We start from the raw sequence: 20,238 nt of genomic DNA, 5'->3' as shown, positions 1-20,238 counted from the left end.
TTACATTTCACCGTTTCGAACGAACTGTCGCACTTTACTTGTGATCGACGCCATCATGATATGTACAGTCGCTGGTGACACTGTACCGGTGAACTTGTTCCACTTTAAACGCATTTGTTGTACATTCGTCACTTCTTTACAGCATCTTCGAAGTTTTCGCTTCACAATTGCCCAATATTTTTCGATCGGTCTGAGCTCAGGGTAATTCGGAGGATTAATCTCTTTGGCGACGAAATTAACATTTTTTGCAGTATACCATTCTAGTACCTCCTTAGAGTAGTGGCAGCTGGCTAGATTCGGCCAAAACATAACGTTGGTCTTGTGTTGCCGAATGAAGGGTAAAATCCGCTTTTTCAGACACTCTTCAATGTAAACTTTCGACGTCATTGTATCTGATGTGATGAAAACCTTGGTTTTAAGGTCACAACTGCAGATTCCTTGCCAAATCATTAGTTTCCGAGCAAACTTATCAGCAAAAACAAATTGATACCTGGAAGGGACATCCCCACGACCAGTTACCAGGTAATATTTTCGTCCGGGGATTTGTTTATAATCCATTTTGACATATGTTTCGTCATCCATCAAAATCAAATTTCGTCAAAACTCGTTCGTATAGTAATCGTGCTCGCTTTTTGGCTACTAAATTTTGTTTCAGGGAGCAATTCGGATGTTTACTGGCACAAAATACTTATATCCTTCTCTTGAAAGGATGTAACGCACGGTGGAAAAGTTGGAATCGTATTTCTTTGCCAAATCACGTATGGAGACACCTGGGTTGCTTTTCACGTTCCTCAACACCTTTCTCCTCAGCTCTTTGTCCCTAGTGCCACTTTTATGATAGATGCGCTGTGCTCTATCCCCACTCAGAGTATGCTTGTAACGTTTGATTACAAGACTCACCGTTGACTTTGGGAATTTTAACACTTTTGCTATTTTTGAGGCAGACCACGAAGGGTTCTCTAGATGTTTGTGCACAATTAATTTTCTTTTCTCAAGTTCCATGATCCGTAATTTCGGGATGCGTCGATCAATCGAGAAGAACTTTTCACCAATTTCTTCGTCAATGAAACATCAACAAATGCCTGTCAAACGTTTTTTGTTCCAACCACCAGGGGCGTGGTGGTGTATTAAACTGTGCGTCCAGATTTACTTTGAATCGAGCTTTAGCCAGTTACTACTTATGGCTGTTGTGACGGTTGGGGCAAGCTCTTATTGCTTATCTAAAAAAATAATCGAAATTAGTTGTAAGCACACCACCATTCACATTGAACCGGAACCTGGGATCGAACTCGAGACGACCGTATTGGCGAACCTTAATGCTGCCAACTTCGCTACGCCAACACTTCGAACTGACGAAAAAAAATTACATGCCCTTCTACAAAAGATCGCTGAGTAGAGGCTTTATAATAGTGCACATGAATCACTTTTCTCGACTAGTTTTGTAAAGAAGCAGAGTAAAAGCTCTAAAACTGCACAAGTCCAAAAATAAACCTAGTTGACTGTAAAATAGATTCTAAAGCAGCGCTAACACAGTTTATTAGTTGAGTATAGGTTGTTTAGTTGTGAAAAAGCACTTTTGATGTTTATGTTATTCAGCAATAGTGGTTGGTTGTGTAGAAGCCCTAAAATAAGTAATATATTCGCTTTATTAGCTTTGTTTTGAAGCTTGAAGTTGAATGTTGATTAATATTTGCATGGAAGTGACATTATCGTGATTGAATAATGGTTGTGAAAAAGTTGAGTAAACGCTCTCCAAAACTTTTTTGATAGCTTCTGCTTGTAGCTGTATCTGCAGCTTTGTTTCAGCTTCTTTACAGCACAACGCTGGAAAAGTTGGCTTATAAAGCTTTTTGTTGGGAACCTTTCGATTTGCCTGAAACTTTGCGTAAATAATTAAAAATTTTGCTAAAATTCGGCTCTTTTGAATCTTGTTTATTCAAAAAATGGCTTCCTTGAAATATTAAAAAATAATAATTTCAAGGAAACAATTTTAATATAAATAAAAAGAGAATTTGAAAATATGCCATCCATTCCATTAAATTCATAAAATATTCTTCAACGTGTAGTTAGAAACGATCACCGGTACATGGCGTTGTCTTATTTTGCTGCTTTACTGTCAGACTTCAGAAGGGGAGTTGACAACAGTCGATACAATTAATGCTCATGAATTCCATCTCGTCTTGCTCATTTCAACCAAACTTAATTAGCCTTTATGGCTTAACATTAACTTAATAAATAAAAAAAAATACTCAAATCCCATTCGAAACCAAATCCAGCAGTCAGCCATATGGCCAAACGACACAAAAACGCATGCTAATGTCTCCATTTCCGCTAACTACTCCGTTGTATTCACGCCAATCCATATCCGACGACATTCATCGTCATCAACCGTATCACCGTCAAATCTTACCCCCTTAGAGCATTAAGTTTTTGCAGCTTCACGCATATCGGTGAAAAACGATCTTCCGCAGTCTTCCTACCGCTTTGAAGCGACGTGACGGTGTGGTGGAATGGTGCAACTGCGTTGATTGCTGAGTTTAGAGCCCCATCTGTCCGCGCAAATCGATGTCGTAACCGCTCCGCACACATTCAGCTCCACATCGACACACGTTGACATCCTGAGCGATCTTTTTTTTTGTCTCTCCTTCAACGGCCAGGTCCAAAGTTGAACGCGATAACTTATCGCGTAATGTCGCAAAATAGGAATCACTGCATATCGCGAGCGGTTACGACAAAAAAAAAACGAAACAGATCGCACAAATAATCCACATCGGATCGTGTGAAATTATTTTTCCTCGCTTTTCTTTGGTTGTTGGATGGAAGATGAAAAAAATCAGACCCTCAAGCCAAACTCACTATCTACCAACATCTGTCCGGCAGTCTCGGAATCAGAATCCGGGTTGACGTATGGGATGCATGTCGGTCCATAGCCGGTGCAGGGAGAAAAAAAAGAGACAAACAAGAGTGAAATAATTTATCGTGATCAATTTCCTGATGCAGATTTTTCTCCTTTACCGTACGTAAGGTAGCATGATATGCTTGATATTCATACGTTGATCCGGGCGACCAAAGGCATGTATGGGCAGCGTTTGGACCAGTTTTGGAATTATCCAGTACACAGTTTTCGCTCGAGTTTATCCCCCATAACAGCCCAGAGGAAAACAGTTTTCAGTAATGATAAAAAAATGCGTGCCAGGAAATGTGTTGTTGAATTTGTCACGTTAGCACGCACATTGTCACTTAGTGACTCGCTTATATGAGATTGAGCTAGGGATTTCTCTTTATTTGAACATTAGCCAAGCAAACCGTTGTGGTCTGTGATATGAAAATAGTGTAAAACATACAGCATACCGTGCAAATTACTTCAGCTTCAACAATTTAATCAACTCAACACCCTCCTCCTACCACCGAAAATAGCTATCATTATCAGTGCACTCCCTCGCCGAGCCACACCACTGCGTTTCCATCAGGTGGGGACACTCCTGACCTTGATCCTTCGAGTGCTTCACTATGACCCGAGTGCGGGTCCTCTTACCCAATCCACACAGCTGGCTACAGGCGCTCCACTCGGACCACTTGCTAACCTCGCAATCGTTGATCTGTTTGACGGTTTCGTTTTCTTGCTTCCTGTTGAACAAAGCCAACTTCTTCAGCAACCTCTTGCGTTGTTTGTTCTTCAGTTTCTTCATCTTCTTCTGTACATTGTTGGATCCGTGGTACTCATGAACCTGGTGTGAAACACATACAATATTAGTAAAGTAAAATTAGCATGACAATCCAGCAGATTTACCTTTGTGAATGAAACTTGCGCAATGACTGGGAGGTGTTTGATTTCCGGATAGAAGAAGCTACTGGCAAAGTGTTTCGGATACCGGGCTGTGATCTTCTCGATCACACCGGATGGATTCGTTGGCCATTTGGGTGAAGTGAAGGTCAATCCATTGCTGGTTCCAGCATCCAGAGGGTGCAAATCGACGGTCACGTCGTCAAGCCAATTCCCATCCGAGCAGAGCTGAAATTGTAAATATTACAAGAACATTCTTCTATAAAAGTAACTTTTCCCGCTGTACGATCTACTCACATTGTACGAGTCCAGTCCGACAAACCAATCCGGTGAGGGGACGATCTTGGTGATGAAGGAAATCTTGTGATGGCGGCCATCAACGAAGAATGTTCCCTGGGTAGAGCCAGCACCTTTGGTAATTTTCGGCAAATGGAACTCATCGTAGATAATGGCATTTTGACGGGCCAACTCCTCCTGCAAGGTGTGCGCATGGGCAGATTCGGCGAAAGCTTGAACCGCCGGCGACGCATATTCGTTCATTCGGAACAAATGGAACGAGTCGTTGTGGGATTGGCCTGAGAGCAGGGAAAATAAATTCAAACAAAAGAAAACAATTAACTCCAACGGGTTCCAACGGTATGCAAATCAGTACCAACAAACGTAATAACCTAAAGCCACCCTGACCTGCCCCAAGAAAGCTTTTAAAGGCTGACTAAATGTAAATTGGTACGCCCCTCGAGCGCCGCTAGCACGCCTCTAGTGTTGGGAATCGAAAATCTTTGACAGTAGTTTGTTTACCAGTGTTCACTCGGCTGTCGACAGAAGCAGGCCACTCTCGATGTGTGCCACGCGATCATCTGTTTTCGCGGCAGCAACCGTTGTGTGGTCCTCCTAATTGTTCTTCTTTAGCAGTTCTTTCGATCGATGCGTCATCGACTTTGGAAAGCAACCGTTTCGTGATGAGTTTGTAAGTGCTAACCACGTTTTGCGTCCATTGCTGCAATGGAAGCGCGCTGCCCCCCGATGGCGTAACTGCCATATAAGAAAATCACTGGAAGCGGCTCCAGTTCTGATGGAGGTGGCTTTTTGGATAGCGGAAGATAAAGTGTTTATTGTGTTGTACCTTTTGACTATAGTTTTAAGATGTATTGTATAGTGAACAAGCATCCTCGGCTCTTTAAAGTTAATTTGTTTGAGCCTGATCAAATAAATTAATAAACAACAAAAAGTTTGTTTACACTTCTATAGAGAACAACTGGTGCAAGTTTAATCAAAGTAATCGATCGCGTTCAGAAATAACGCAAAATGGAATTCGAAAGAAGAAAAAATATTGTGCACAAACACCTGAAAAATCCTGAGCGGTCCGGTTCCAAACTGGCTAAATTGCTGAAGATGCCGAAAATAAATGTTTGTCGAGTGCTCAAAACCTACAAGGAAACCCTAAATGTGGAAAGGAATCAGCAGATCTTCGAAAAAACTGGAACCAGGGGCAAAGTGTTGAGGTGCGTTAAAGCCAACCCCGGTCTTTCGATCCAAGATGTGGCCAGAAGGTACAACGCTAACTTTCAAACGGCGCGGAACATCCTTTCCAGGGAAGTATACAAGTCGTACAAAGCCAGTAAACATCCGAACCGACGCATTAAGTAGAATTCCGTAGCCAAAAAGCGTGCAAGGCTCTTGTACGACCGTGTTTTGACGAAACACAAGGGCTGCACTTTGATCGAGGTCGAAAAATACGTCAAAATCGATTTTAAGCAGCTTCCCGGTCAAACGTTTTATATCGCGACTGGACATGGGGATGTGCCGGGAAGATTCATGATCGTGTTTGCAGACAAGTTCGCGAAGAAGGCCATGATTTGGCAAGCGATTTGCAGTTGTGGCCTGAAAACGGAACCATTTGTCGCATCCTCGACGAGAACATCCCAAGTTTACATCGAAGAATGCCTGAAAAAGCGTTTATTGCCGTTCATCCGCAAGCACAGGGGCAAAGTCATCATTTGGCCCTATTTGGCCAGCTGCCACTACTCCAAGCTGGTTCTGGAGTGGTATTCTGCCAACAAGATCGATTTTGTCCCCAAGCTAATGAATCCTCCGAATTACCCGGAATTTCGAACAATCGAAAAATATTGGGCAATTTCAAAGCAGCGGCTTTGACGAAGCGGCGGGGCAGTCAAGGACATCCAGCAAATGCAGGCAAAATGGAAGAAATGCGCTGATTCCGTGCCCGTTTTCACTGTGCGGGCTCCGTCAAGAGTAAGGTTCGAGATTTCATTCGAACTGGAGAAATGTAACCATCTAATGCTGTAACTTTGAAGTTTTAATAAAAATACTGTAAAGCAACCATTAATGGACTGTTAAAACTTATTGAATCACGAATCACAGGTCTTTTTGTGCGTACCAATTTACTTTGAGTCAGCCTTTACAATTCCGAGTTGGTGCGTGCGCATTACTGGATGGTTGGTCACGTGCTCCACCGCACAGCTTAACTTCCATAAATCCATCCGTTGTGGTGAATGGTCTCGGCTCTTGGAGGCAGGTAATGTAATACCCACGCCTAATGGACTTGGCCAATGCAATCCACAGTTAATTCATTTCGACTTACCGCAGCTGCCAAGGGGTAACAAAATAAGTGCGTCCAATTCCTAACTTTGAGTGTGAGCGTATGGTGCCAAACGGTGCACAACATTGAATTAACGAATGGCAATAAGTAACAGTGAGTTGGCTCACGGAATAGTCGTAATAAAGTAGAGTAAGAGGCGAAGATTGATTATTTAGAGTGAGGAGACGCACGTGCCATTTCTCTGTTGACACGAGGGATCAAGTTGAATGAAAGATCGTTTTGTGGGGGGTACAAGTGGAGTCCATTTGAATATAGAAGTCAAGGCGATAGGGAATGCTGTTATATCTCAAGATGATCGTCTACATCCAATCGGAGGATGTAAGATTCGCTTACAATTATGTGGGATTCATCATCTGAGGATGGTAGTGGAGACCGCATGAACCGAGGATGCGATATCCCGAGCTGCAGAGCGCTACTTCGTCGTAATCGCCTACACAGCAAAAAATAATTTTAATATCACATCAAAGTGGATGCACTTCAATCGTGTCGAAAATATGGTGTAATATTACTTGACAAAAAGGACAAAATTATCATTAATACAGTGCATGAACTGACATTACGCTGCTTTTGCTGCATTTGTTTATTGTTGTGGCCATAAAAATTACATGAGATTTTCGGCATGATTGAAGTGCATCCTCTTGGATGTAATATTAAAATATATTGTTTGCTGTGTAATTCCGTTCTATCGATCTGAAAAGATCAATAACATCAATGATTTCTCCGTGCACAAATCAATAATAGGTTTGTTCCGATGCTTTAGTTCATAAGCTACAAAATAAATCCTGTTAGAGCGCATTGCATGAATATTTACGCTCATTGTTCTCAAAACAAACAAAAAAGCGCTCCTAGCGAATCTTTTTTTCTACGTTTATCCGTAGGACGAAGATAACCTAACGGTGCACAGTGGGAAAAAATCGACATAAAAGGAGCAAAATTCATTATTTCTGATCAGCGCTGATTTAACCTATGCAAATATAATCATTCTTGTGGGAAGAAGTCTCAGGAATCCAGTGGAAATAGTTTCGTCCGGTGCATAATGGGGCATGTTGGGGTTTTTGGAGCATTTTACTCAAACATGGCCAGAAGGCTACTCTCGGAGCCAGAAAAGATTGCAGAAGTTCTTAATGTGGATGCTGATATGATGAGAAACCTGCGTTTGATAAGCTGGAACCAATTTTTGAACAAGGACAAGTTAGCAGAGTTGTATAACATCTTAGAAGAGCTGGTATACACAGAGTTTCCGTTTAAAATAAATCTACCTCCATGTATTCATACCAACATTTAGCAGAATACGTGGTTAAGTTGGTAAGATCATTGGTTACTAATCTATGCATTATATACAAAATAATTTCGTTTCTTTTAAAGCTCTTTCGCTTGAGTTTTGCGGATGAACAAGCTGGTGAATCTTGCCACAAAAATTATAAATATTTTCGTCCCCATCTTGCTCGCACAACTTCTCCAGAGGCCAATTTGTCAGATTTGATGAAGTCTGCATTGGCTCGTTCAGACCCCAAGATCGGAACATTGGTTATGGCACACAGTTTCTAAACGAAGAAGATCTTCTGACGAAACATTCAGTCAAAAAATTAGAGAATATTTCATGAATCCTCAATGCGAACCTTGTAACAATGATGACGATTATGATGAATATGATAACTATAGTGACAGCCATAGTTTGGTGTAGAAAGCCCTAAACAAATACTTTGATCTTATGATTTCAGAAAATTTATATGGAAAGAAATCGAATTTTATATCAACTTCCTGCATCCTAACCCTGTCACTGTAAAAAAGATAAACTTTCAAGTATTAACCATGAATAAGCCATGAATACATGATTTCACGTTGCACGCATCGTAAACAGAATCGATTTGATCAGCAGGATTGATATTTTTCATTATTTTTCATCAAATCTAATATTTTTGTATTTTCTATTTACTGGTCCATAGAAATGGCGACCTCCGGTTACATAAAAACTTGGAAATTCTGCCAAATACCCCACAATATGGGTATTTTTGGAATCGGACTAACGTGTAAGAACCGGAAATTTGTCGGACGCCATTTCGAAATCCAAGATGGCGGCTTCCGGTTACAGAAAAATTGGCAAATACCACCACGTCACCCCGATTCTTAAGATACCCATATTTAACCCATGTTAATTAACATTATTTTTTATGTTTTTATGTAACCGGAAGTCGCCATATTGAATTTCAAAATGGCGTCAGACATGGGTGTTCAGTCCTAATAAGTCAACCCGATTCCAAAAAACCCATATTGCGGGGTATTTGACAGTATTTTCCAGTGTTTCTGTAACCGGATGTCACCATCTTGGATTTCGAAATGGCGTCACACATCGATTTCCAGTCCCTACACGATACTCGGAAATCCCGATTCCAAAAATACCCATATTGTGGGGTATTTGGCAGAATTTCCAAGTTTTTCTGTAACAGGAAGTCGCCATATTGGATTTCAAAATGGCGTCAGACATCGATTTCCGGTCCCTACACGTCACCCTTATTCCAAAAATACCCATATTGTGGGGTATTTGACAATATTTTCAAAAACCTATTTTTACAAAATAAATCCCAAATAACAAGTTTTCTTTTTACGAAGTAGATCCCAAATAACGATTTTTTTTTACGCTCTAATTCGATTTACGAACCCCCGTTTTGGTTCGTAAATGGAGGTTCCAGTGTAATACAGTACACGAGGGTATGGTTTGACAGGCACTAACGCGTATAACCGTGTAACACTACTGATTAACATATTGTGTTGGAGTGTTCGACTGTGAGGTTTTACAATAAACAGTTTCCGAGACGTGGCCAACAATTTCTAGGCCCTTATTGTTGAGAACAATCAAGCGCTTTGGAATTTCGGGTTCTGCATACAAATGGTTTGAAAGCTATTTATCTGACAGAACACAAAGGACTGTTTTTAATGATTTTGTATCTTGTCCCGTTGACAATGACCTTGGAGTGCCTCAGGGAAGTGTATTAGGGCCCCTTTTATTTATTATGTATATTAATGAAATGCGACGAGTTTTACGGTTTTGTGATATTAATCTTTTTGCTGACGATACTGTGTTATTCATTGCAGCTAAAGATTTAGAAGAAGCCGTTTCACGCTTGAATGAACATTTGCGTTCTCTAAGTAGATGGTTGAAGTATAAACAATTGAAATTGAATATAAGTAAAACTAAATTCATGGTAATTTCGCGGAATCGTGTAGATGATGATGTCTCTGTTGTTATTGATGATGAGACACTTGATCGCGTTCAGGAAATTAAATATCTTGGCGTGATTATTGATGACAAACTCAAGTTCAATTCTCATATTGACAATGTCATCAAGAAAATTGCCAAGAAGTATGGAATCCTATGTCGCTTGAAAAACGATTTAACTATTGGTAGTAAAATACAGTTATACAAATCAATCATCTCCCCTCATCTAGACTTTTGCCCTTCCATTTTATTTTTGGCCAATGAAACACAAATATCGAGATTACAGCGTTTGCAGAATAAAGTAGTGCGTTTGATTTTAAGATGTAATAGATTCACTTCCTCAACTTTTATGCTGGACGCTTTGCAATGGCTGTCAGTGAAGCAAAAAATTGTGTTTTTGACTATGGTGTTCATTTTTAAAGTAGTTAACGGTTTGCTGCCTCGATATTTGTGTGATCGGATTGAAAGAGGAAGTGATTTTCATAGATATAACACTAGAAACGCGGATGAAGTAAGAACACCACATCTTTTGAATAATGCTTCACAAAATTCATTATTTTTCAAAGGTATAAATGTTTTCAATTCGATGCCTAGACACATCAAGCGTGCAACTACACTTACAGAATTCAAGAGACGCTGCATTTCACATGTAAAAGCTGTTTATTGAGCAGTTAAATTTTTATGAATGGATAAATCATGTATCTTGACAAAGTTATCTCTAACGGATTATTTTGTATGGAGACTGTCATATAGACATTTTAGTAATTGGTGTAGCATTTACAAAAAACTACATTATTTGCCTCGATGGTGATGATGGATTTTTAGTTTTTTGATTTTGTAGTAGTAATAGTAAAAATAGCTTTGAGTAGTCTACGATGGTTTGAGCCTCGCGCGCGGAATACAGGTATAAATGACTAATACGTGGAAATTGTGGCAAAAGCCTTGAATTAGTAAAGGGTTGGCTGGAAGTCGTTTCCTTGGATATAGTCCTGGCACTGCGGAAGCTTAAACGTGTAAATCCCAGGTCACGTGTAAATGGAAGTATTGTCGAGGACTATACTTCGACTTTTGATAACTAGTTACACCTTTGAATGTTTTTGGTTGATGCCTATAGCATATTTAACAGGACATTTATATCTGTAATTGTAACCAGCTCGATTTTGTTTGCAAACCTGGTTAAAATGTTTATATTTAATTATCTTAAAGATAACTCGTCCAGCTCAAACCTTTGTAGGGGTAAGAGGTGGGACCATCATCATCATCAAATGATGGGACGGAAGGGAGCATCAGGGCAACATTGAAGTTGCAATTGGACAATGGAGTGAAGTGGAGTCTAGGAGGGAATGTTCACTGTCATTTTCTATACCCTACGGATTCGATTGTGATCGTGTGCATTCCAACCAACCCGTGAAAAGCTTAACTAGTATTGCGAATTTCGTTATTCGTTTTGTTGGACCATAATGTTGGAAGGAGATTCTCTTATTCCCGTGGGTTTAAGTGTCTCTGCTTACAGGTCCGCTACACCCATTTTGTTCCTTCATACAGCAAAATATGTTGAATTCAGAACAATAACAAAATTTGATCTTTCTGTTAAGTGGAGCCACATACAGGGCAAGACGCAAGCTAGGATGGTGGACATGCATACTAGACTGATGCAAACTTTGAAATTTTTGCTCCACAGTGTTCAAACGGTTTCAAAAATCGGGTCCTGATTAGCCTCCTAAAGTTTAAACTCATTTGATAAGAAACTGACTTGGCACAAACCATTTTAAGTTTATATGGAAATTCTTATGGGAAAACAAAACTTTTTGTTCATTATCATCTAGCCTTTTTCCATATTGTACTGTTAACTAGTTCTATTGCTATTCTAATGTGTATTTTTATCAGCTACAACTTTGCAGAAAATCGTTTTTAGCCAAATGTCAAATTAAATAGTTATTAATTGTTTAAGAGATTGATAATCTTATGGCAAGATTAAGCAACTGTATTGTGGGCAACACTGTATTCTACAGTGTGACATAGTAGCCATGATTTTTGCCCTCTATTCTACGCGCCATAAACCCCAATGTTGCCTGCTGAACAGTTGATTGAGCATAATCATAAGACATCAGTGACTTGAATCTTTAATAATTGTTGTCCCTTACACACTAATCCAGGCCTCCGTCGTTCGGTAAATTTTGAACTACAGAACTGTTCGGTAAAAGTCTAAAAATTAGTGAAAAATCCAATTATTAAAAAATTCATCCCGAACTTGTACAGAAGTTGTTTAGTTTACCCCATTTATTGATGAAAAATAAAATTTATAAATTTTCTTGATTTCTCACGTGTAACGGTCATTTGAAAATTTTACCGAGTTGTTCTGCTGTTCAAAAACCCGGTAAATTCCTACCGTCTTCGGTGATCTGAATTGAGTGTGTACATTTGATCGAAAAGTGGTCTTGAACAAAGTTGTAGCTAAGAAAATTTTCAACAAGCTCAGCTATCATTTTTAAAGTAGAGTGAACTGGTGAATTTTGAGATAGATATGAACCGAAATTATGGTTTCCCCATAGTAATTTCCATATAAACTTCAAATGGTTTGTGCCAAGTCAGGTTATTACTAAATGAGTTCAAATTTTGGGAGGATAATCAGGACCCAATTTGAAACCGTTTGAGCACTGTGGAGCGAAAATTTCAAATTTTGGATCAGTCTTATGTATACCGGTCCTAAAAAAAGGGAATTCCCTGATTTTCCCGGAGGTCGACACCCTGACTGATGTATATCTACTGTCATACGTAATACTTGCACTGAGGTAGGCTCTCAATCATATCATTATATCACAATTCCAAAGAAATTCTGTTGAAAATTTAAAATGGAGAGTTTCAAGAGAATTGAGAGGATTGAATTAGCCACAGACTTTAAAAATGTGATTTGATGCAATAGTGTCCAAATAATGTAAATAGTAAAAGCTCTGAAAGACATCTTAGTTCACACGACGCGAAAAAATTCTGTTGTCAAATTGCTCGTATATTATGTTTTTGTCGCGGTTTTTCAATTTTTTTCTGAAGATAATTTGCCAGTTTTGATAATCGATAAGTTTTTGAAGAATAGTTTTTCTTTTTATGGCCGAAAGAAGTTTTTTTTTTCAAGTGCTTTTATGACCGGTATTCCGATTACAAGTAGAGTCAGATTCGAAAAACAAATTAGAATCCAATTTTGTGCAAGATTACCCAAATAACATTGCAAGTTTAATAGTGGTTTTAAAGCATGCTAGTAGTCTAAATCATGGTCTACAGAACCCTCATACAGGTTTGCAATTGCTCATTGCAGTATCCCATTGTTTCATTATAACGAAAAATAGCATTTTAGCTGTAATGAGCAATTGCAAGCCTGCCCTCATAAAACCAAAATTGTTTCTTGGGTAGCCAAGATCACCGAAGTTCCGCTTTATTCAGCCAGTTTTACCATTATTTGATCCGGAAAACAACCAGCAAAATGGAGTGGCTGTTTGGTAAGAAAATGTCTCCGGACGAGATGATGCGCAAGAACCAGCGGGCTCTGAAAAAAGCGATGCGGGATTTGGATCGGGAGAAGATGAAAATGGAACAGCAGGAAAAGAAGATCATCGCCGACATAAAAAAGCTGGCCAAAGAAAATCAGATGGATGCGGTCAAGATTTTGGCTAAGGATCTGGTCTGGACGCAACGGACTAAACATAACCACGAGCTATGACGAGAAACTGCATCCCAAACCCCATGATAAACAAGGAGCGGATGCATCCAACGAAACTTTTAAGCGCAAAAGAATTATTACCAACATAGGAGAAAATTCGGTAAGATCCTTCCATTGCATTATTTTATGTTTCTCCAATAATGTACAAATATTTACACATTACACACAACTACACATAGTAACTCGGAGCGTTTGGTACGCTATGTCCACGCATTCTTCCACCCCTGAGATTCAAGAAATGTCTTTGCGGCAAATACAACGCAGTAGGCCTAGCCGTCTTGATGTTTATATCATATCTCAGATATGCTTTAAAAATCAATTAGACAAGAAAAATGATTAGACCTCATCTAACTTAATCATTTTCCAGGATGCTTTCTCGTACTGGCTGCGTTTGTATTAGATTAGATTAGATTAGATTAGATTAGAAAGACATCTTAGTTCACACGATACTATAGAGAAGCAATTCATCAACTGTTATAAGTGCGTATCACGTTCACATCGCCTTCACTTTTGAATTTTACCAAATACTGAACAGTTTGACTACTACAATCAACTTTTTACAATAATGCACTATTACCGGAAAAATTATCGTCTTTACTGTAACCCTTCTGAGGGTGACATATTTGAAGTTGACCACCACCAGGCCATGCATAGAACTTCTCCAAATTAATTTATATGTAGGAAGAACTAATGTTCAGAGCTAATTTGCATGATCCTTTGGTCATTTGAAATATGGTAAGAATTTCTCTCATGATAAATAGACCTGTCTTGTCCGCACTAAACCTTCATTATTGATGTGTTTTTTTTTTCGGTAAATCTTTTTTTTTTTTGGAAATCTTATCATCATAAATAATTTGGCAGATGATTGGGATATGGCCTTAAATAAAGATTTAACATATAAAATTAAAACAACACTTGAAAATGCGATATTTGGTCAAACAATTAATTTGAGAAATTTAAAACATGATTTGTTATCACGCTCAAGTTCGTAACCGTAAATAATCCTGACTTAACACTGTTTGATATCAACATTTCTACCTATTTGAGATAATGGATATTTTTCATCGAATCCGATTTTTCAAAAACGAAATATGATGGAAGTACAATGTTCACAACCAGGCATGGAAAATCATTTGCATTCATTTCATGCATTCATTTACATTCATTTGCCTCTAATTTTTTTCATCAACAGCATTCCGCAAAATGATGTATAGATTTTTGACAGGTTTTGTTATTAGCTACAACTTTTGCTCATAACTCAAATCTGTATCTCTTATGCATCACGAACTAGAGCGGGCAGAACTTGTTACTGTTTTTCAGTGAATGTAACATACATTCACTTAAAAACAGTAGTGGCTTCTGTTCGATCTGGATTGTCATGCATAAGAGATACGGATTTGACTTGTTAATAAAAGTTGTAGCTAATAATAAAACCTACAAAAACTCTTTACATCATTTCGCGGAACGCTGTTGAAGAAAAAAGTTAGAGGCAAATGAATGCACGAAATGAATGCAAATGATTTTCCATGCCTGTTCACAACAACCTACAGCATTTCATCAGCCCAACAATTGTAAAATTTCCCTTGAAGCAGATAATTAAACAAATTCGAACATCACGATTTCCCCATTAGACACCATGGACCTTACCGTAGGTGACGCTCCACTGCGGCGGCGGTCGGAACTCCGGGTATTGTTTCGGAAACAGCTTCTTGCTCCAGTTGGTCACCAGCCGGATCCGGTAGAAGACGAGCGCTTCCGAGTCCGAGCAGCTTTCACTTTGGAAATCCGCCCCATCGGCCACGCAATCCATTAGCAGGAAGGGTAGCAGCAGTAGCAGCAGAACTAGTTTCGTTTCCATCATTTCAGTGTAATCTATTTTTCCGATTTTTTTTTTCTTCTTTCAGTCTTCGCGAGCACATGCACTTTTCACACCGTCGCGGCGGGATGGAACCGTTGGAATTTCTTTAACCCGAGTGCGTTGCTCGCCGACGTTGGACGTCGTCACTGGGTCCGAAAGGGTGTGTCCTCGGAACAATTTCCAACCCGTCAATCAAATCGTCTAGACGAATCAATCACCGGCTGAGTGTGTCTAGTCGCGGAGAAAGGCACCGTTGGCGTTGGTGTAATTGAAAAACCCAAAGGCTATCAGCACCGAAAAAGGGAAAATTTAATGTCGTACTTGGGAAAAACCCTACGGTTCGAATCACACACGAGTTTCTGCTGCGTCTTCACATTTAGCCGAGCGGATTTAAAGTTCTACCACACCGGACGAAATCTCACCGATGACTGAGTCATCTGCCTCCGACCGAATGGAATGATTTTCAAAGTGGTGCGAAGAAACAGAAATATATTCCGCGAATGCGACTATCAATATCGCGGCAAGTCCGTCCACGCGTGTTTGCGGGGATCGTTGAATAAATGTGAATATACGAGCCGGTCACGAACAATGCGGTGGACATCCAAGGCAAAGAGCTACCATGTGCATGATACAGAAAACCATCTGTTGTTGCGCTTAGATTAGCTGCTAGTAAGCAAACGGGAGGCGGGCTGTCTAGAGTTGGTCCTACCAAATTTGCAAAATCAAGTGCAGAAGATTGAGACAAGGGGTACGTCAATTGTGATTGCGTGATTTCTCTCAACACTGCTACTCAATTTGTGACCACCATCCGCTATCCCCTAGGTCAGTGAAATCACTCATGACCTCGACGCCTATCCTTTTCTCCATTCAAATGAACTGCCTGTTTTTGAATCGCAAGCACTTTGCACTGCTTCACTATGACGTGCCGCTCCTAGCGATCTTCGTATATACAGGTACCATGGTTGTGGTGACTCGTCGTCGTTTAGGAAGTCATCAAACCCATGATTGATCGATTGAGCACAAAGTGGGCTTGGCTTTGTTTGATGCTGCTACCGCAAAGATGCTATCTAGATGTTCGTGATCTGCGTATCTAAAATATCACAGAGTCGTCATCGTCGTCGTTGGACAGGCACAAGTGGGCCAAAATCAACGACCAGGCACAAGTGTGAATGTTTAAATTTACAACCTCATTGAAATTTTGAAAATTCTCACTCGTGTGTAGGTTTCTGTAACTGGAAGTGTTTATTTATTTAATTGAATATCCGATTCCACGTATTTTATGCGACAGCGAGCTGTCAAAATAGTTATTAAGATGTGATATAAATTCATTGATGATAGTCGGTTTGAATAGTTTCCTAAATGATGCCATAAATTTTCGAGCCTAAAACGCAAAATTTTCTGAATTCAAGAGGAAGGCAAGAGGATAAAAAATAAAAATTCAAGACTCGACCATCTCCGATTTGCATGAAACTTTGCAAAGTTATGTGTTGTGGAAAATCATTCACATATTTGCGAAAAATCGGCCATTTTGAATCTTGTATTTGTTTCAAAATGGAGTCTTTGACATTTTTCGATCAATTGTCATCGAAATGACGGATGAGACAAAGTTGTTTAGAAAGTTAGTAATTCTGGGAAAATATACACGTTACTTATTTTTTTTTGTAATTTTGAGTGAAAATTCAAAAAATATTAAAATTGAAATAGGGGAATGTACGTATTCTCGGCAACCTAAGCAGTGACCTTCTTTCTATAGCCTTTTTCTCTAAGGAACGCACACATATGCAGTATTGGTTTGTTTACAATCTTTTGCTGCCAGCTGCTCTAACAATTTCAGTCGAAAGAATTGTCAAAAACTGTTTTGAAACGCTTTTACAAAGCTCCAATCTTCTCTAGTGAGAGCGAGTATTGTCGGCAACCAGTTTTTCTTCGGCAATCGTTCCATTTGAACTGCATGTAAATCTGCTGTTCTATTATTGGCAACTCGAAATCAGCTACAATTTGTAGTGCGTGTGTTGCATCTCAAGAAAACCTTGCTAGATTGCTTTTTCTCAGTGGTAAAAATATAGTCAAATTGAAGCTGAAAGCATAAAAAATCGTTTGCATGCATTCAGCGAAGTGTTTTCGTAAGAAAATCCAGTGAAAATAGTGTTTCAATTTGTGTTGCCGAAAATAGTCTGTCATGCCGAAGCCGTCATTTCCCCTATCTAAAAAAAACTAGATCTTCAATATTAATAATTTATTTTTAAATACAGCCCATTAAAAATGCAAACTTTAGAAGTACTTATGGACACTTATTTTTAAACTTCTTGCTAACTAGGTTTTGTATGTAATGTTTGGACACGATTTAGAATGTCTCAAATATTGTTTACACAAAAAAGCTTAACAGCAAAAAGTTCAAATATTTGACCAAAAGTACTTGTTCAACGATGTTCGCCTATTTTCAAATGTCCATGGTTAAATATTCCAAATGTTTACGTTTTGTATGAACTTAAAAAAAAATATTTCACTCAAAACTACTATGCAAACAAAAATACCATGTATATTTAAGCATGAGCATGAGCATGATTGACTGCTCGAGGATGCAACTCCGTTATTAACAGATCGGCTGTAATTACACAGAGAACCAATGGACGTTGCTTGGGACTAGCAATCATCCTCAATGTGTAAATACTGATGATCTAAAACTAGACAATACCAGCGCCAGTCAAGAAAGGAATGGGTAAGAATATGTTGACGATACTCGCTGTTCTGAAAGCCAAAAACTCCTCTACTCTTCCAAGAGAAATCACTCGGATGTTGAATACAATGGTTGAGATTGCAGCATGATTCGTTTTGGTAAACGATTCGCTGTATTGATGCCCTAATGATTCAATAGCGCGAAGGAGCTTGCGCTGCTCAGTAAGCAAAATCGGTCGCCACTAGCCCACCGAGCTCTTTATATCACAAAACAATTACGATCAAGTTTCCGTTCAACTTGTTGTCACTAGATTTAGATTCCGGCAGCGACCTCACCAATTATAATAACAACTACTCTTGAGAAGGATTATATACTATTTCGAATACTATTTCTTTTACGAACTCGTTCTTCCAACCGAATTTCAATACGCTTTATGTTATACAAAAATCCAATTTACACTATAACTCTATAATGTCAAGGAGCTTGAGATTGATCCCATGATTCTCTGCTCAGTAATCAAAATCGGTCGCCACAATGCCACCGAGCTCCTTATGTCGCACAACAATTCTAGATAGTGCTGAAATTAGGGCGTAACAGCCTTTGTAAAAAATAATTTTTTTTATGCATTTATTTTTCCAGGCTCATTTGCCGTAGCTTTGCGGAGCCAATATTCATCGTTTGGGTTACAAAATTACTTAAAACTAACGTTAGTAAAGCGGGACCGATTACTCGCGGCTATCTCGAGGTTAGGGGTAACAAATTGTAAAAAACGGGTGGCAGGGTAGGGATTGAGAACACAAGATTTTTTAGAGCAATGTGCTCTTGATCTAGAACTAAGCGACCTACTGGAGAAAAAGACAAACATGGGGGTACACCGATGGAGACCTAGCAACTTGAGAGAACACAAGATGACACTAACTACTAAATCTTCAGATCGATCCGTTTTAAAAACACATAAATTAAATTAAAATATTCAAGATCTCGGCTCGCCAAGATTTATAACGAGTAGTGATTAGACATGAGCCTTGACATGGCACGTATAAAGTCACGGCTCATGTCCAATCCTTTGAACCATGGCTTGTTCGATACCTGTGGGAGAATAGAATGTAACCATCTTCCCAGATCACTCTCATTCCATTTTTGTTGCCAGTTGGTGAGGACGTGCTGACGGGTAATTGAGAAAAATTCCGCAAAGGCGATTTGAAAATTTGATTTCAAAAATATCGCCTTCCATAGCGCCCACCTTAGCTAGCGAGTCCGCTTTCTCATTACCCGGAATTGAGCAATGAGATGGGACCCAAACTAAGGTGATAGTATAGGAGCAGTTAGATAAAGTACTCAATGTAGCTCGGATTTCGGTCAGGAAATACGAGGAGTGCTTCATCGGCCTCATTGATCGAATAGCCTCCAACGAGCTAAGGCTATCAGAAAAAATAAAATAGTGATCAGATGGTAGTGAGGCAATTTGCTCTACTGCGTAGAATATGGCTGCTAGTTCCACAACGTATACGGAACAGGATTTTTTGCAGTTGATATAAGGCGCTATGAAATTCGTTGAATACTCCAAATCCAGTGGAAGCGTTTATAGTTGACCCATCTGTGGAAAAAAAACTCTTATTGTTACTGACATGGTGGTACTTGTTTGCAAAAATTAAGGGAACAACCATCGACCGATGGTGATCTGGTATTCCACGGATTTCTTGCAACATGGTCAGATCAAAATTTACAGAGGAACTATAAAAGTCTTGGAGGCAAACACGAGAGGAATTGAAGGAAGAAGGACCATGTACTCGTAATAGAGACTCATGAATCTAGTTTGAGGATTTCTGTCGAGCAGCTTCTCAAAGTTTTCTATTACCAATGGGTTCATTACTTCACAACGGATAAGAAACCGGAAGGACAGTTCCGCGAAACGATCTGTCAGTGGGAGAACACCCGCGAGTACTTCGAGGCTCATCGTATGCGTCGAGTGCATACAGCCAAGCGTGATTCAGAGGCAACGGTATTGAACCCGTTGCAGCTTCAGGATATGTGTTTTTGCCGCGGATTGAAAGCAGAAGCTACCGTACTCTAGAACCGACAAGATGGTTGTTCGATACAACCTGATCAGATCTTCCGGGTGTGCTCACCACCAAGTTCCGGTAATTGTACGAAGAAAATTGATTCTCTGTTGGCATTTTTGTTTCACATACGCAATATGTTTTCCCCACGTAAAAGCACCGAACCAGACACCTAAATACTTGAAAGATATACTTTGAGTGATTGTTCTACCCTATAGTTGAAGCTGTACCTGTGCAGGATGATGCTTCCTAGAAAAAACAACCAACTCAGTTTTCTCCGGAGAGACTTCGATACCCAGCTTCATAGCTC

At 39.5% G+C, this 20,238-nt stretch overlaps 1 protein-coding gene across 1 annotated transcript; it reads right to left on the bottom strand.

Annotated features, from left to right (window-relative positions):
* Positions 1-3,401: 3,401 nt before the first annotated feature.
* Positions 3,402-15,641, bottom strand: LOC135712178 (spondin-2-like). The gene is made up of 4 exons (XM_065235141.1): positions 14,981-15,641; positions 4,082-4,359; positions 3,791-4,012; positions 3,402-3,728 (listed from the first exon to the last, which is right to left on the bottom strand). The coding sequence occupies exons 1-4, from the start codon at positions 15,192-15,194 to the stop codon at positions 3,402-3,404; spliced, it is 1,041 nt and encodes a 346-aa protein (XP_065091213.1). The 5' UTR covers positions 15,195-15,641.
* Positions 15,642-20,238: the final 4,597 nt, after the last annotated feature.

This window comes from Ochlerotatus camptorhynchus, unplaced genomic scaffold, assembly GCF_037179485.1.
Source record: "Ochlerotatus camptorhynchus isolate MF236.1 unplaced genomic scaffold, CSIRO-AGI_Acam_v1.1 ptg000461l, whole genome shotgun sequence".
Taxonomy (NCBI): Eukaryota; Metazoa; Arthropoda; class Insecta; order Diptera; family Culicidae; genus Ochlerotatus; species Ochlerotatus camptorhynchus.
Note: the sequence above shows the minus strand (reverse complement) of the source record. Positions and strands in the feature narration are given on the sequence as shown.

Bases quoted from the DNA above. Each gene is read 5' to 3' on its own strand.
- LOC135712178 (XM_065235141.1), bottom strand. From the start codon at position 15,194: ATGATGGAAACGAAACTAGTTCTGCTGCTACTGCTGCTACCCTTCCTG. The intron at 4,360-14,980 runs GTAAGGTCCATG...CCCTGCTCTCAG, and splicing joins GCAGTGGAGCGTCACCTACG to GCCAATCCCACAACGACTCG. The intron at 3,729-3,790 runs GTAAATCTGCTG...GTTTCACACCAG, and splicing joins CGCAAGTTTCATTCACAAAG to GTTCATGAGTACCACGGATC.